General features: G+C 32.4%; 1 protein-coding gene across 5 annotated transcripts in view; it reads right to left on the reverse strand.

Moving 5' to 3' along the window:
- Positions 1 to 17,890, reverse strand: part of LOC127725503 (zinc finger E-box-binding homeobox 1-like) — a 256,029-nt gene that overhangs the window by 95,562 nt on the left and 142,577 nt on the right. For all 5 annotated transcript variants that reach the window (XM_052232560.1, XM_052232546.1, XM_052232538.1 and 2 more), the window contains exon 2: positions 1,912 to 2,706. In XM_052232560.1, the coding sequence (XP_052088520.1) occupies positions 1,912 to 2,663 (752 nt within the window). In that variant the 5' untranslated portion in view covers positions 2,664 to 2,706. The remainder of the gene's footprint in view (positions 1 to 1,911; positions 2,707 to 17,890) is intronic.

Consider the following 17,890-nt stretch of genomic DNA (forward strand, 5'->3'; position numbering starts at 1 on the left):
CATATTTTCCAAACTATCCACTCAGTACTAAAGGATTAATTGTGGTTCATGATTTAAAACTGCCGTCCGAATCTTGAAATCTGAGAATGGTTTTAGAATCTGATCATGATTTACTCGAAAAAATGTAAATTAGTAAAAAATTGTAACAGCGTCGAAATTTAAACACATTACATTTTGATGTCCCAACTGACACAAACGCCCTTTATTCCGCCTCCCTCCATGAATCCGCCACTGGACATTGCATAAGTGGATGCACAAATAAAATGTATGGTCTAACGCATTTTTTTCTTAAAATACACCTTAACTAAAATATTTGTTTTCAATTTTGTAAAACAGAATATGTTTTTATTTGGCCGATGCTGTGATAGATTATTTAATTTGGTTCTTTTTCGAATCAGAATTTTTTTGACAATACCTCTTAGAAACATGTTTTTAAACTGCTTCTGAAAGAAAGGTCTGGCTCCGTGGTAATTGCATCTAAATTATGGAAATGGTGATATAAGAACCTAATGTTTAATTTTTAGCCTTGTCGGTTGGCATGCAGACTCATTAGACTTTATTTTATAGACTAGATACTAGTAGTACTCCAATTATGATTTTGACCAAGTTTGGTTTGAATTGGCCAAGTAGTTCCGGAGGTGAAAATTGTTGTAAAATTTAACGAACAACGACGACGACGAACGACAATTGATAAGAGGAGCTCACGTGACCTTTGGTTAAAAAATGAAATAACGTTGTACAATTGTGATAACTGAAAATTGAAAAGAAAAGTTTTATTGAACGTGTTGGTGTACTGAATATTCCCTTTAGCCGGATCTCACTTTTTAGACTTGGTTATTGATATTTTGCGCTTAATTAAAAAAATACTTAAGGAGCAGATTAAACATTTGTTTAAGTGGGAGTGGATTCCAGTACAATTTTGTCCCATTTTCATGTGATTTATTGAAAACAAAAATGTACTAAAATAGTAACAAAAAAAAAATTGAACCAGTTGTGATGTGAAAGAACCAGGTGAGGGTGCATTGTAAATAAACGAAAATATTTACAAGATTCTTTATTTAACATGAGCAAAACTTTAATTTGTTCGAAGGGATTTAAAAGAATCAACTTTTATGACTTCTATTAACAGTAATATATTCATTTTGTATTCATAAAATATTTAGAATATTTTTACATGAAAGATTTTAACAGGTCAACAACAAAAATTCGAAAAGAGTTTAAAACAACTTGATTTTCTTAACAATTTCAGTGAAAATGTTTAAATGAAGATATCTTAATGGAGTCTTTGAAATTTTAGCTTTTAAAGAAATATTATCAATGATACCCGTTACTTATTATTTAGGTGTTAACCGTATTAGAGATGGTTTTATGCAAAAAATCGTAAATTGTGTATGTCTAAAAAAAACGGCAAAACTTCATAAAGTCATCATAATTGTTTCAGTCAAGAAATTTTTCAATTCTAATAATCTATCTACTCATGAGCCAAAACAGTAAAAAGTTTCCATATTTTACCTATAATTGAAGAAAAGTAGTCTTGTAAAATGTCTTACAATTGACATCGACAAAATTATCCAAAAATGCCTTTAATTTTATCATCTTAATAGCGCTGTTGTTTTTATTACTTGTCTGCATTAAACAATCTAAAGTGATTTTCTTCATGGGAAAAGTATATCTTAAACTGAATACTGTTTATCTCTCTTTACAACTGTTTACAATTATTTCTTCATTATCCCTATAATATAAACTAGTGGGTTAGGGATCCTTTCATGCAGCATCACAATATTCATTTGATCTTATATGATCTATACCGTACATGTACACGTCCGAAGCATTCATATTGTCAGACAGAAATGAAGTTGTTTGTAAAGTTTACAATCAATGTGCATCTTTATGTCTAAATTTCCTACAAACCTTATATAAGGGTCATTATCTCCATCATCAAAATTATAACTAGTTCTTTGAGTATACAAAGCGTCATCTGAATTAAAGAACGCCGACTTCGTGTGCTGTAGTGATGTGTGTCGTTGAGATGTAAGAGGTAACGTGTCTTCTAAATTAGGAAACTTTCTTGTGACATTCAAAAAATGTCTTCCTGCTTTTTCCCTTTCTAATTTGACAAGAAATGAAACATCACAACTAATTGCATTGTCACAACGTCCATTAAAACCATTCATATTTTTGGTATTGATTCCTTTCAAATCAAATTCGCTAACAGGATTTTCATTGTCAGAAGCATCATTCCCATTTTGTGCTAAGATGTATTTCATTTCATTCGAAATGTTTTCAACGGGCTCTTCTACACTTTCAGAGTCTGTATTGACCATTTTATAGTTTTCTTCCAAAAATTCTCCTTCCTCACTACTTGCTATAGAGTCTTCTTCCTCAGAACTCTCTGTCCATTCGGATTCAGATTCTATTTCAGTTGTGATGTCTGCTATATTCTGTTTGCAAATACTTTCGGCAATTTCAACAAACTTGTTGACGATACAATCCGAATGCCTATATCTGATATGATTTCCTAATTGACTATGATGTACAAATGTTAATGGACACAGACTACAAGGAACTGGTGGTTGATTTGCATGGATGTCAAGATGAGCTCTTAAACTCAATTCATTCTTAAAAGGGATAAGACAAAATGAACACCAATGTTGTCGTTCCATGGTTGAATTTTGAATTGTTGATGTGTTTTGTTTCTTGTAATACCTAAAACAAAATCATGTGATTTTAAAATACCTTAATATCTAAAAAATAAAATATAAAGGGCCCTTGTAACCCACTGATACGGCTGATCTCTAAATTTTATAATTAATAATAAATTAGCATATCAATTTCTGATTCATCTGAACCTTTAGAATAATCATAGATGAAACCAAAAAAAAATGTGAAAGTTGCATCGATAAAAACACTTATCTACAGAAGCGTATTAGGGCCATCTTTTTTTTTCAAATTGTCGACTTTAATCTTGGAATTATCAACTTTAATCGTGGAATTATCAACTTTAATCTTAGAATTGTCATTTTTAAACTTGGAATTATCAACTTTATTCTTGGAATTTCCAACTCTAATCTTGGAATTATCAAATATAATCTTAGAATTATCAACATTAATCTTGGAATTTTCCAACTTTAATCTTGGAATTTTCCAACTTTAATCTAAGGAATTATCAATTTTAATCTTGGAAATATCAACTTTAATCTTGGAATTATCAACATCAAACTTGAAAATTCCAACTTTAATCTTGGAATTATGAAGATTAACCTTGGAAATTCCAACTTTAATCTTGGAATTATCAAGATTACCCTTGGACATTCCAACTTTAATCTTGGAATTATCAACTTTAATATTGGAAATGGCTGATATTTTACTTCTAGCCCCTAGTTTGTTGTGTTTCTCCGTATACTTTATCTACTTATCATTATTTTCGTTGCTAATTTTTTTGTAAAATGTTAAAGAAAAATAGACGTGTATCTAAAGTATTGTATAGCTTCATGTAGCCTAATATCCATGAAAGAGGGGTGGGGTGTAACTTCCTTTTAATGGGTATACGTTTATAGGTCTAAAATATGGGTCATAATTTTGCGATATATATATTTATGTACGACAGGCGTATGAATTTCCGAGTTTAGGTAGCGTCTAATTGTAATAACAATAGAGTAAGAAGTTCCGTTAGTATTTAAAGTCGTGCGTGCACGAGAAAAGTTATCGACAAGGGTGGAGACCATCTAGCGAGTAGTGTGTACGTGTATATGTGTATAGGAAGATTTATAATGTCTGACAGTGAAGTACCCGTACTAAGTAAGGAGTCCGTTGAACCAGACAGAAATTCCAACGAAGACGTTACTAATGCAGATTTGTTTTCCTTGTTCAAGACTTACATGAACAGCAAGTTGGCGGGTATCGAGAGAAACTTTGACGACAAAACTCACAGTCTGGCTAAGAAGGTGAAGAAAGTTGAGACCACGTTTCGTTTCAAAGGTAACCAGATACAATTTGAGTTGAATTCTGACATAGCAGACAGTATTGAAAGAGCCGTGGAGTATATTGACAGTAAAAGGCACGCTAGAGCTACGAAGCTTCTTGAAGAGTCAATTCAAATACTTAAGAAGCGTAACAAGCTGATCCGGATAGCCGATAAGTCGGAGGGTAGCTGGAACACAGTTCAAGAGTAACTATCTTTCAGATGATGTTGCCAGTAATTCTGAGGATGAAAAACGTATCAGAGCGGCGGAAAGTAGAGCAGTTAGGAAAATCAAGACGGCAAAGACGGAGAAATAACAAATCCGTAAAAGACCTGCTGAAGCAGCAGGAGCACCTAGTCAAGGTACACATAATGGCGGGAGCTTTATTCCTACTATTTCTACACAACAGCCCTTTCGTGGCAGCCAGGGCCAAGCTGGCCCGAGTAGACAAGCCAGGTGTTAGGGTGTCGTCAGAAAATAAGCAGCCTAGAGTACATAAATAATTTATTTTCGGTTGAACAGAGTGAATTGAGAAAATAAATATATTTATGTACGACAGGCGTATGAATTTTCGAGTTTAGGTAGCGGGCTAATTGTAATAACAATAGAGTAAGAAGTTCCGTTAGTATTCAAAATCGTGCGTGCACGAGAAAAGTTATCGACAAGGGTGGAGACCATCTAACGAGTGGTGTGTACGTGTATTTGTGTATAGGAAGATTAATCTTCAGTATAACAGTTCATGCCTTATATATGTAGAGTTCATATTTTAATTATGCGCTTTTCTTTTGTAGATTGGATGTTAATTGAATGAACTGATGCCATTGTATATTAGTTGAATGAACTGATGCCATTTGTGGTGAAAACTATTTGAGGATATTTGTCTTGTGTTTTATGTGTTTAATAAATTGTGAAGATGGTCACCTCACCTGACAATCTCTATAATGGTGTTTGTCTTTATTAATACAGAAATAATTTCACTGCAAATATTTGAGACATACGTATTATTTTTCGTGGTTGGTGTTAGGGTGTCGTCAGAAAATAAGGAGCCTAGAGTACATAAATAGTTTATTTTCGGTTGAACAGAGTGAATTGAGAAAATAATTTATATATATGACACTACTTTTTAATGACATTCTATATTGATATGCATTGTTCTTTCATAACTTTATATTGATTTAGGGTATGTTCTACATATCTCATATAAATATGCTATTGGAAATTTTATATTGATGGCCAATTGTGGTATATGAATCAATCAGGGATTTTATATTTACATAAATATAAAGTCATTAAATCTAATCATTATAAAATAAAACTATTGTATATAAGTAAAAGTCATTCTTTGTATATATTTATATATAAATATAGGTACCAAGTATTAGTAAATGTTATATAAAAAAGGGTACATATTTTTAGGCAAAAATGGCACAACCATACTAACAAATTTCGAAGTTATCCCCCCCCCCTCCCCCGTGCTAATTATTTGTAATTATGTATGCAGTACATGCATTTATTATATTATATTATATTGCTGAAAAGGCAGTTATGCATCGATGTTAACTATAGCAATCATCAACCAAAAGTAAAGTAAAGCAAAACAAGAAGAGCACTGTTTGGCAGAGGCGACATTCATTTATCTCAACTCAGAGATTCACTCGATTAATGAAAGTCGGAAAAAATCAGTGACGGACTAATGGGGGTAGGAAAATTAAAGTTGGAATTTCCAAGTTTAATGTTGATAGTTCCAAGATTAAAGTTAGAAATCCAAAGATTAAAGTCGGAAATTCCAAGATTAAAGTTGATAATTCCATGATTAAAGTCGACAATTTGACAAAAAAAAATAAAAAAGGATTTTTATCAGTAGGATGCATGGCATTGCTGCTATAATAACCACATTCATGTTAACATACTAGTGTTAAATATATGACGTGCTTCGTTCGCTATGTAACAAACATCAGATATATTTATTGATATATCTTTACTTAACGAAGACTCACTTATGGACATATAAATGCCTGTTACAATTTAATTCCCACATAAATCCACAAGCATTGTAACCTATGTCCAATACTATAATAGAAAAGAAAGGATATTTGTATCCATCTATGACACATCATCAGTACATGCACACACAAAAAAACCAAAAAGCAAAACAGCTCTTTTATTACTGTTCTTTTTCTCAAACTCACGGAGCAAACAACTCTGACCTCTCTGCAAGTTTAAGACGGTCCCTAAACCCGTTTTGAGCGGAATTCCTTGCAAAATGACGATCACGCCACAACTGTGAATTAAAGAGTAAAGCCATGAAGTAATATTAATAAAATACACCTGGCAAAGAAATCAAACAGTTATTGGCACAACTTAACCCGACAATCCCAATGAAGGGTGCAAAAAAATACAAACATGTTGACAACCACGGGGCACATTGAGATATATATGTATTAGATAACTTGTCAGGAAATAACATATGTAAAGGGTAAATATTATATAACACCCATCATCTCAGGCCCGGTAAAAAAGAACATACCCGAAAGTAGTACATATTTTAAACAAAACACTCCCTACGCATAGCTGTAAATATCCAACTTTGCAGAATATATATTGGTTATTCATCGTTTTGCTGTGTTAAAATTCAAATTAAAAAAAGTAAATTCCTATTAAAATCCATGAACATAGAATGAATGCATTAGAACTTTGGAAAATGTATAAAATTAGAATCAAATAAAAATTCTGTGAAATTCCATGAATGATCTTAGAGCAATAACGTCAAGTCAAAACATGACGCCATACGAATGAAAATTCTTAAACTGACGGTAATCCGTTACATGTGCGCTCCAAATTCGAGTAGTATTGAAATAAATTGGATTTTTGTGGTAAGCGACGTTTCATTTTATATGCTATTGCATTATTTGCACATTTTGGGATTTCAGCAAGTTAACATGCCGGTTTCACTCCTTAGTTACAAGATGTGAACTGTGGATTCGTCAATAAATATTATCCAACGAAAACAAAATGTTTGGTTTTAGAATTATAAAGATGTAACACATTTTTATAGTGGTTCTTAACAAATAATCAATGCAAGCCAAAGAAATACTGGCCTTGTCTTACAGGGAGTAAAATAGAGCAGCAACACATGGCACATTTATCTTTGCTTCATTTTTTTTCAAATTACCGTACTTGTCCTGTAAGCATCGAAATAAAGCATGCAGGTCAAAGATATGCTATCAACTAGATACGGCCAGGGCTACTATATTAATTAATTTTTATTCCTCGCCAACACTCGTCATAACATCAAATTGAACGGCACAAGCCATGTGAAAATTTCCAAAAAATTCATGGCTTCCATCAATTATTTGAAAATGTTTTTTTTCAAATTAACGTTCCTTAAAAGAAAGAAAAGTACATTTTCTAAAACCATGTAGTCAAACTTAAAAAAATATAATACACAGGTTTGCGCAGTTACAGGTTTATGTTTACATAATAGCATACAAATCAACTTATGCTTCTGTATTATGAACATATTATTCAATTCGTTAATATTGAAACACAGATACGGTCCCCGAAAAATAAAGAAATAAGTACACATTCAACGTGTTGGGGGAGATTGGTCAGTTAAATATAGGGGCAGGAGGACATTTTAATATTGATAATAAATCAGCATAACAAATATATAAATGATTAAAAACCAATTGTTCTGAGAACAACTGAAGGTCTATCCACTCAAATTAACTTAAGATAAGAAAATTTTGATAAAAAACAATATGTCGTGGCTTAAATGATAGCTTATCACACACTAATTTTGAAAATACAATGTTTAATGAACTTTTTTCATCAATTAAGGGAGATAAAAAGCCACTTCCGGTTAAATCAAAGTTACTTCCGGTGACAAATAAGAGCTTACTTTACACTGATTCTAAAAATATATAGTTTCTATATACTTTTGCTTAAAATAAAGGAGATAAATTTCTACTTCCGGTTTTAAAAAGGTCACTTCTGGTTGAAATTTTCAAGGTTATGTGTCTACTAACCTAATGTAAAGATCTCAAGGCTTTAGCATGTGTAAATATGAATCTACAGGAAAGGTCAAAATCTATAACGTCAATTTTACCTTTGACCTTGAACTAATTTTCAAGTTCATAAAGCAAGGATCTGAAATCAAATGACCCTTAGTCTCTACTGTGTAACTTGAATGAGTTCTATCCCAACAGAGCTTATTTTGAGTATAAGATGGGAAGAAACTCCCATTAAATGTCAACGCACCCTTTTAACCTAAATATGTATGTTACGACATGTCGCAAATATCAATATTGTAAAAATATTTAGTCGAAATCTTATACGGCTTCTGAAAAGAAGCAATATTAAGCCAAAATACAAATTCATAATATGACCTTGACCCCATTTTCTTTGTTTGGACCAAGGACCTCAATTCAAAAAAATATTGATTTATTCATCGCTAGTTCCAGAGTCGCAAGAGTTAGTTTTCACCAGAGTTTCAGTCTCAGAAGTGTCATTGCTATTCAGAGCATTCGTTCATTGTGTGATCAGATGCATTACACAGTTTCAGTAACAAGAGGCCATTCAGTCAGGCTCTTGTTACACAACCCTACAAGTCACCCAGTTTCCCCGGTGACAACATCATTTAGTCTTAGATACATGATTTTTTTTTTATTAGTTGTGATTGGCTTTGAACTAGCTGTCAGTAAATGCGAGTACTCTCAGATCTGTACTTAGTGTCCTTTTTGTTGTTAGGGATGAGGGATGGATAAATATCCTGCTACGTCTGGTCTGTGTTTATGTTTGATGTTTTTCTGCTTTGTATCGATTTGATGAGTTAAGCCTTTTTCAACTGATTTTTATTGTTTGATCTTATGTTGTGCTGTTACACCACTGTCTCAGGTTAGGAGAGGGTTGAGCGCTCACAAACATGTTTAACGCCGCCACATTCTGTATGTGCCTGTCCTAAGCCAGGAGCCTGTAGTTCAGTGGTTGTCGTTGGTTCATGTCTGTCATATTTATTTTTCGTAAATTGTTTTGTTATAAATTAGGCCGTTTGTTTTCTCAATTAAATTTTTTCATGTCGGGGTCTTTTATAGTCGACTATACGGTATGGGTTTTTCTCATTTTTGAAGGCCGTACGGTTGCCTATAATTGCTTACATCCACTTTATTTGAACTTTGGTGGATATTAGTTATATCGTTGGCAATCATACCACATCTCCTTATTTTTATATAAATAAAGATATCCATTTGAAGAAAGTAAAACGGAGCTCCTTAGAACAAAGAAGATTATTTTGAAAACAAAACAAAAGCGTCGTAAAATATCTAAATTGACAATTATCGTAGGATGTAAAATGAAAATGAATTTATATTCAAAAAATTGAAAAGTACGAATTGTGAAGTCTTCCTGTTATTATTCAGACTGTTGGTATGAGACTTTCAGTAGGACAACCGGAAGCGTCTGAATAAGGATTTCAGTGCTCAGTGATACGGTTCACTAGACGAAGTTGTCAACACTAATTGGCGGCCATTATTTGACGTTATTTTTGGCATTGCACGCTGTAAAGTTGCATTTATGACATTCTTGGATGATTTAACTTTATGCTACATAACATAAAAGGTATAAAAAAAAATTCAGATATTCAAATAAGTATTTTTAAATGAGTGCGCTTTCAAGAAATGATTTAGACTGCAAAAAAAAGTGTGAAATTATATGAAACATGAAATCTCATTTATCATCATTTTCCATTCATATATTGAATCCTCTATTTACACTCAACGTTGATATGAATTAAATGAGGATTTCGGCCTTATAAGGTATCTGCCCTTGTCTCAGGAAATATTATTCCCACACAAGTTGTCAACATCCGTTTTTAAACTGTTCAAATTGTTCTTCACAGTCTCCTTTGAAATTATTGACCGCAATCACTAGTCTTGGTGTTCAGATAATATTACATTATTGTAAGCGTCAAACACCAAATTTCGACCAAAACGAATCAAATTAAAATTCACGGGTGATCACGTCTCATGCCGACTGTTAGTTCTCCTAAAATGGGGGTTATTTTATACCACAGGAAATTTGTCACTTTTTAATTTGCTGATAGTCTCGGATTCAACTCACAAGTCCATGTAACAACTCATAAGAATCTTTATTGTGATTATACCTGGTCTAGACTAATATAAATGTATTTGTCTCAGTTCATTTACACCAAAATTTATTAAAACGTCCATGAAGGCGATAGAAAAGTTAACTTTTAAAATAATAAAGCTTTTTTTTTTTAACGTCAAGAACAGATTTTCTGCAGAAGATTTATTTAACGTTTCTTTCTCTAGATAAAGTAATTGTATAGTTTAGTGTTTTATTTACATACTTTGGTTATGATCTACATGTGACTTTGTTAAATGTCTAAATGTAATGATTCTTGTATCAAAATGTCATTATTTGTGTCAATTTCGGAACAGATAAAAGCAAGCGATGCAGCAGGTATAATGGCCGTTTCATTTTCTACAATTTTGTATTTAAGTCAAAATCGTCAGTAAACTAAACATGGAAACTAAAGAACCGACGGACACTTAGGGATTTTAACGGTAGAGATGCTTCTTCTGATTATCCATCTTCCGGATCTGCATCATTGCTGCCTTTTCATGATATGAATACGCTATGTATACTGTGGCATATCTCGATGTTCAAAACGTTAAAAATTAGCTGGGGGACATTAAATTAGACAAAAATGTTTATCAATATCTTTTTTATTCTGTAGCGCATGATCAACATTATTGTATCAATACGTGCTTGAGTATTTGTACTTTTCATGTCTTGTGCGAATTTGAATTGTTCACCTTGTTGAATGCAAGTTTTCTGGCACTCATAATACACATGTAACGCAGCAACGAACATTTTGTGTTAAGGGGACAATTCTTTGGTCATCTATAAGAATGTTTATCTTTTGTCATAAAAATTCATAATATCAAATAAAATTACTAGATTTTATGGAACGCCAAAACTGTCTTGTTATGACCATTTTCATTATATGATGTGCATTTACCTTTATATGATGTGCACTTGTCATTATGTGATAGCCTGTTATTTAATGTATTTTGTATATTTTTATATTCTTAGTACTTGATATTAATATATATTTGAATAAAGTTATATTGTTAGCTTATTAATTAAATTTTGTAATTAAGGATTAGCATTTTGTATTATTCTATTTTAACTTATTGACATGGACTATTGACGGACGAATTCTCATCTCATGTTTTGGTTTAGTCTGATTTCACTGTAGTTAGTACTTTGTGTTCACGGTTGATTTGAGCGCTATCGTACATTTCTTCTATTGGTCAGTACTTATTGCGGTTTAATTCCTTTGTTCTAGATCTTATGGGAAGACATCTTGAGGTCAACACCTATATATTTACCTGTCTGCAACTTAACAACTTAAAGAAATTAATTTTCCTAAATAACAATTCTGTGATTGGAAAGTTTCTTATATAAGGTCAGTCTTATTCTTTCTTTATTAATTTTGCAATAACTGTCCAATAGTTCATATTTTACACGTATGCATGTTTAGATTGAATGTCGAGAACGAGTATTAAATTTTATAACAAAAGAGATCGTAAATGTATTTAAAACATAAGAAGAGTAGAATTTTACGATCAGATATAATAATACTTCATTAACCTATTTAAATCTGGTATAATACTTTAAAGATAAAACTTTACGTATAAAAATTGAATGAATGCACGTATCGATCGGCCCGGTATGAATGCTGTAATTTTTAAAGGTTAATCGAATTAAAGTAAATATATCTTAGAGCTAAAAATAGATATCTAGGTTTTATTATTAATATTGATTTTTATAGTAAACATGAGTTTGTACTATAAACAATAAATAATGCTTAACAGTGATTTGTAATAATCATTTTTCTTATACAGGTATATTTAAACGTTACCAAAGATGTAGTGTTTGTTTATATAATGGTTTAAATGGAAATGTCCCACTTGCACGATATGTGAGGTAAGCTAAGTGTATGTGTATTCTTGTTTCGCTTAGCTTTAGTTTTTAATATTTGCTTTGCTATATTGTTACTTTTTGTGCTTATTTGCTTTTTGATTTAACCAAGCACGCAGTTTACGTTTTTGTGTAGTTTATGTTACCAACACAAGTAATATTTATAATAGACATTGGTATGAGACAGCATGTGAGAACATGTACTATAATATCTAAGTCTAATTGGTATAACTGTAATTGAGACAAGTAATGGCTATTGTATCCACAGTATATATTTTTGTGACTAGATACATAAGTATGCAGCTAAATAAGTTTGCATAATAATGAATTACGAACATTAGTTTTAATTATTACTTAGTAAACAGATTTATCTATCTGTAACTTATAAGTACATTTATATTTTACAGGGCTGTATTTACATATTCATATAGTTACTTCGTTTTCGTCTGAGAAATAAAAGTTACAGAACCCTAGATTGAATTTAGTTATTATTACTAAAAGCCTGAGGAAAACCGGCTTTTACAATTATATGGTGTGCAAACACCTTTATATGATGTGAAAATATTCTTATATTATGTGCAGGTATCCTTATATGATGTCCAAACATCCTTATATGATGTGCAAATATACTTATATGATGTGCAAACATTCTTATATGATGTGCAAACATTCTTATATGATGTGTAACTATCCTTATATGATATGCAAATATACTTATATGATGTGAAAATGCACTTATATGATGCGCAAAGATCCTTATATGATGTGCCAATATCCTTATATGATGTGCAAATATACTTATAAGATGTGCAAATATACTTATATGATGTGCAATTTCCCTTATATTATGTACAAACATCTTTATATGATGTGGTTGTGTCATTATATTATGTGCTTGTAACCTTTGATTTTTGATATCACAAACTAGTCAAAACATTTACTAAATTTTATCATCGGTATAAGGACATCATTCGTAAATATAGCTCAACATGCAGACTTCTTATACGTTCAGGTATTTCACATCCAATTTTTTATGGAAATATTCTTTATAAAGCACAAAAATGTCAGTATTCACCTCTGAAACTAACAAAACCTTTAAATAGACTTATTAAGAAGGGATATAGTTACGATACTGTTGTCAGGTCATTAAAGATTGCATATTTTGGCGTTAATATTGATTCACTTATAGGGTCTTTGCATCGGCACTAAAACACATTTATTTAAAAACCAGTTGTTGGCATGACACGGGTTATGTTCTTCTCATATATGTTATGATAGTATGATACTAAACCCCTAACGGAAGGATTGTGCCTGATATTCATATGATGAAGACATAATCTTTCAATCAGTTTAATTGAAGTCTGGAGCTGGCATGTCAGTTAACTGCTAGTAGTCTGTTGTTATTTATGTATTATTGTCATTTTGTTTATTTTCTTTGGTTACATCTTCTGACATCAGACTCGGACTTCTCTTGAACTGAATTTTAATGTGCGTATTGTTATGCGTTTACTTTTCTACATTGGCTAGAGGTATAGGGGGAGGGTTGAGATCTCATAAACATGTTTAACCCCGCCGCATTTTTGCGCCTGTCCCAAGTCAGGAGCCTCTAGCCTTTATTAGTCTTGTATTATTTTTAATTTTAGTTTCGTGTGTACAATTTGGAGTTTAGTATGGCGTTCATTATCACTGAACTAGTATATATATTTGGTTAGGGGCCAGCTGAAGGACGCCTCCGGGTGCGGGAATTTCTCGCTGCATTGAAGACCTGTTGGTGGCCTTCTGCTGTTGTCTGTTCTGTGGTCGGGTTGTTGTCTCTTTGACACATTCCCCATTTCCATTCTCAATTTTATTATATGATGTGGTTCGGTTTACTTCATTATATGATATCGAAACGTCATTATATGATGTGCTTTCGTCGTCGTTATGGTCAATGAACACGTTTACGATTAGAACGATTACTATCTTCGTCATAACTGATTCCGATCTGCTTCTGCGGAATTACTATAAACCCGGCTCAAATCTGTAGCTATCGTTTGGAAAATGGTTGAGAATTAAAAAGAGATAACCCTTGGCATGTTGGTACCTCGTTTTAAGATGAAAAAATAACATCTGATATTATCGGAAAATTGTCAAAATATGAATTGCAAAGTTCAGTTTTAATCAATGGGTCTACAATAATAAACAGACGGAGTCTACAACAAAGAACATACGGTTAAAGTTATTAAATTTAAGACATAATTCTGTTATGCCATGCTCTATGCTCATTTTAACAAGGGTAGGCATTATATCTGTCAATACCTTTATTACGAGCGTAAGCGGTTTTTTCCTATAAGAAGTGGATACATGAATTTTCAGTATGTTCCTTTTTTGTAAATTTTGCCTTGCTGATCATTTTAGCTGTTCATGTTTCTCTTTACATATTACTTTTCTCAAGATAGACACAAAAAAATGGGCAAAAATCGAACATTGATAGGGTAGTGACTCATATAAGGGACCAGTCATTTGTAACCCCAAAAAGAGGGGATAATAAGAAATTAAGGGGCCTTTAATTAATTTTTTTTTTTTAATGGAAAGGTGGTATTCAATTTTTTATAGTTATAGATTTGCCGCCGTATAATGTTATGGCGATGTCTTCGTCGTCTGTAGATATTTTGTTGCCAGACAATAACTGTTTAGGAATTTGGGGCTTAAACGGGACCAAAACAAACATTCTTAGGGTTCTTTGATATGCTGAATCTAACAATATATTTAGATTTTGGATATTGGACCATATAATAGGTAAATAGATATAAGAAGATGTGGTATGAGTGCCAATGAGACAACTCTCCATTCAAGTCAAAATTTATAAAAGTAAACCATTATAGGTCAAAGAACGGTCTTCAACACGGAGCCTTGGCTCACACCGAACAGGAAGCTATAAAGGGCCCCAAAATTACTAGTGGAAAACCATTCAAACAGGAAAAAACAACGGTCTAATCTATATAGAAAACGAGAAACGAGAAACACTTATGAACCACATCAACAAACGACAACTACTGAACATCAGATTCCTGACTTAGGACAGGTGCAAACAAATGCCGCGGGTTTAAATGTTTTAATGGTACCAAACATTCACCCTTTTTCTGAAACAATTATAGTGTAACATCACAACATAGAAAGACACCCTATAAAATATCAACTGAAATAGCTTAACTCAATCAAAGGACTTATTAACACCAGTGAACATACACTGAACAAATAAATTTGACCTATGATACAATGTAAATACAAAATAAATAAACTAAGGGAAGAATAATAAAAGTAACATGTAATATCGGTATGAAATGTTAAACAATTTAAGAAAAACAATATGCTCGAACAAAAATATCCACCATTTGCAATAACTTTAAACACAGGTAAATGAAAATAATTTTGTTGTTAGGTAAACGTGTACAGTTCCAATAGAGAAAGGAAATATTTTTACAAAATAAATATTTTTGATGTTCATAATACGAAGTGAAAATTTATAGTCTAATTTCAACTCTTTAAAATCCTAGACCACATTCATTATGTGTCACAAACCTATGATGTGTCATATAGCAAATGGGACCTTTACTATAGAATATATTCAGACACATTGCACTATATGTTTTTTTTTTACATCTATTGTAGTTTTCAAGATAAACGCAAAATAATAAAATCCGCCGCCGTAAATCTTCACTTAAAAAAAATAAAACACAACTCTCTATCTGTTAGAGACCAACAGGCCTAAATAAACAATAAATAAATGCAGTTTTTTATGTTCATTTGATCCCCAATCTGATTAAATTACAGATATTGTGTGTTCATGCTTTGCTTACGCGGATCTGAAAACGCTCCATTATATCTTCTGTTTTAAAGACCATTTGGATTCCCTGGTTTTTTTCGGATTGATACACACCTTCAAAAATGTGAAGGCTGAAATTTCATTGGCTGATGTAATATTTACCAGAACAGAAAGTAAAATGAATTGTTGTCAGATCCTTGTTACCAAAGCTTAGACAGCTGATCTGTACATTGTATTTTAAAATAAGATTGGTTAGGAACCGACTCTTCATCTAGTGTGGGCAGGAGCACGTGTATTGCCTTGTCCTCGGGACAAACATATTTTTCGACTTCGGTGGCCGAGTGGTCTAAGTAGTCGAACTACTGTATCACTAGCCTGTCAACACTTAGGTTGTGAGTTCGAATCCCGCACGTGGCAGGTAAGCTCGACTCCAATCTTAATTGACTAGAATTGTCAGGTCGGTGGTTCTCTCCGGGCACTTCGGCTTCCTCCGCCAATATGAACTCACCGCCACAAAATAGCATGATAGTGTTGAAAGTGGCGTTAAACACCAATCAATCAATCATCCATACCGGTATAATTATGCGAGTAGATAATTTAATAGGTACTGTTATGAAATATTTTTAAAACTGACTGTGAGTTTATTGGTGTCTTTTGCAATGAATAGAAATAAGAAGATGTAGTATGAGTGCCAATGAGACAACTCTCCAATACAATGTGTGAAAAGGAAACAATTATAGGTCAATGTACGGCCTTCCACACGGAGCCTTTGCTCAAACCGAACTGCAAGCTATAAAGGGCCTCAAAATTTGTTTTATCATATTTTCGTCGCAGCCGGGAAATTCTTCAACTAGCTCCTGTATTAATTGATCTTAATCTTCCTCCGAAATGTTTGAAACGTTGATTTTTGTTAAATTGCATTGTCTCATTTTTTCTATAAAATGCACTTTCGCTAGCGATAGCTACATATTTGAGCCGGGTTGATAGTAACTCCGCGGAAGCAGATCGGAATCAGTTATGACGTAGACAGTAATCATTCTAATCGTAATCATGTTCATTGACTATAATATCATATAATGACGTTTCGACATCATATAAGATTATAAGCACATAATATAATGACACAACCACATCATAAAAAGATGTTTGCACATAATATAAGGAAAAATGCACATCATATAATGATGTTTGCACATCATATAAGTATATTTGCACATCATATAAGTATATTTGCACATCTTATAAGGATCTTTGCACATCATTTAAGTACATGTGCACATCGTATAAGTATATTTGCACATCATATAAGGATATTTGCACATCATATAAGAATGTTTGCACATCATATAAGTACATTTGCACATCATATTAGTATATTTGCACATCATATAAGTATATATGCACATCATATAAGTATGTTTGCACATCATATAAGAGTCTATTCAGAAGTTTCTCACTCAAACACCATGTAATAACAAATCCAATAAGCGATCAGAACCTTTCAGTCCTGATAACATTTCACCATCCTTGTTGCAAGCACAGAAGCAAGCCAAAACTGTGAATTCTTCTGGCTTTACAAAAACTTTGAATGACCAACCTAATGAATCAACTGCCATTGTTCCTGGTTTACAAACTACTTCTCTAGATGGAACATCAGACTGGTTTTAGAGGCACAAAATGATACTGTTATCCAACTTTCAGATGTAGTATGTGCAACACTTAAAAACTCTAATTTCATTGACCAGATAATTCTATTGATAAGCCGGAGAGTCATAGAATCAATAACACCTAGTTTATTCAAAATTGTTGATGATAAAATTAAACCACATTTAGAAAACTTAAACAAAAACAATCGTATTATAGACATGCAAAAAGAAGTTATAGACACACAGGGGCAAAAGATAGAAAACCTACAATACAGACTGCAACAACTTGAAGTCAAGGTAGAGGAACAGGAACAATACAGTAGAAGGACCAGTCTCAGGTTTAATAACGTTAAAGTTCCAACGAAAAAAAATGGTGACATTATTAAGCCAGTTGATACTGATAGCATTGTACTCAATATATGCAACAAACAGCTAGGTCTTAAACTCGATCTTAAAGATATAGGCAGGTC

Source organism: Mytilus californianus, unplaced genomic scaffold (assembly GCF_021869535.1).
Source record: "Mytilus californianus isolate M0D057914Y unplaced genomic scaffold, xbMytCali1.0.p SCAF_1, whole genome shotgun sequence".
NCBI lineage: Eukaryota > Metazoa > Mollusca > Bivalvia > Mytilida > Mytilidae > Mytilus > Mytilus californianus.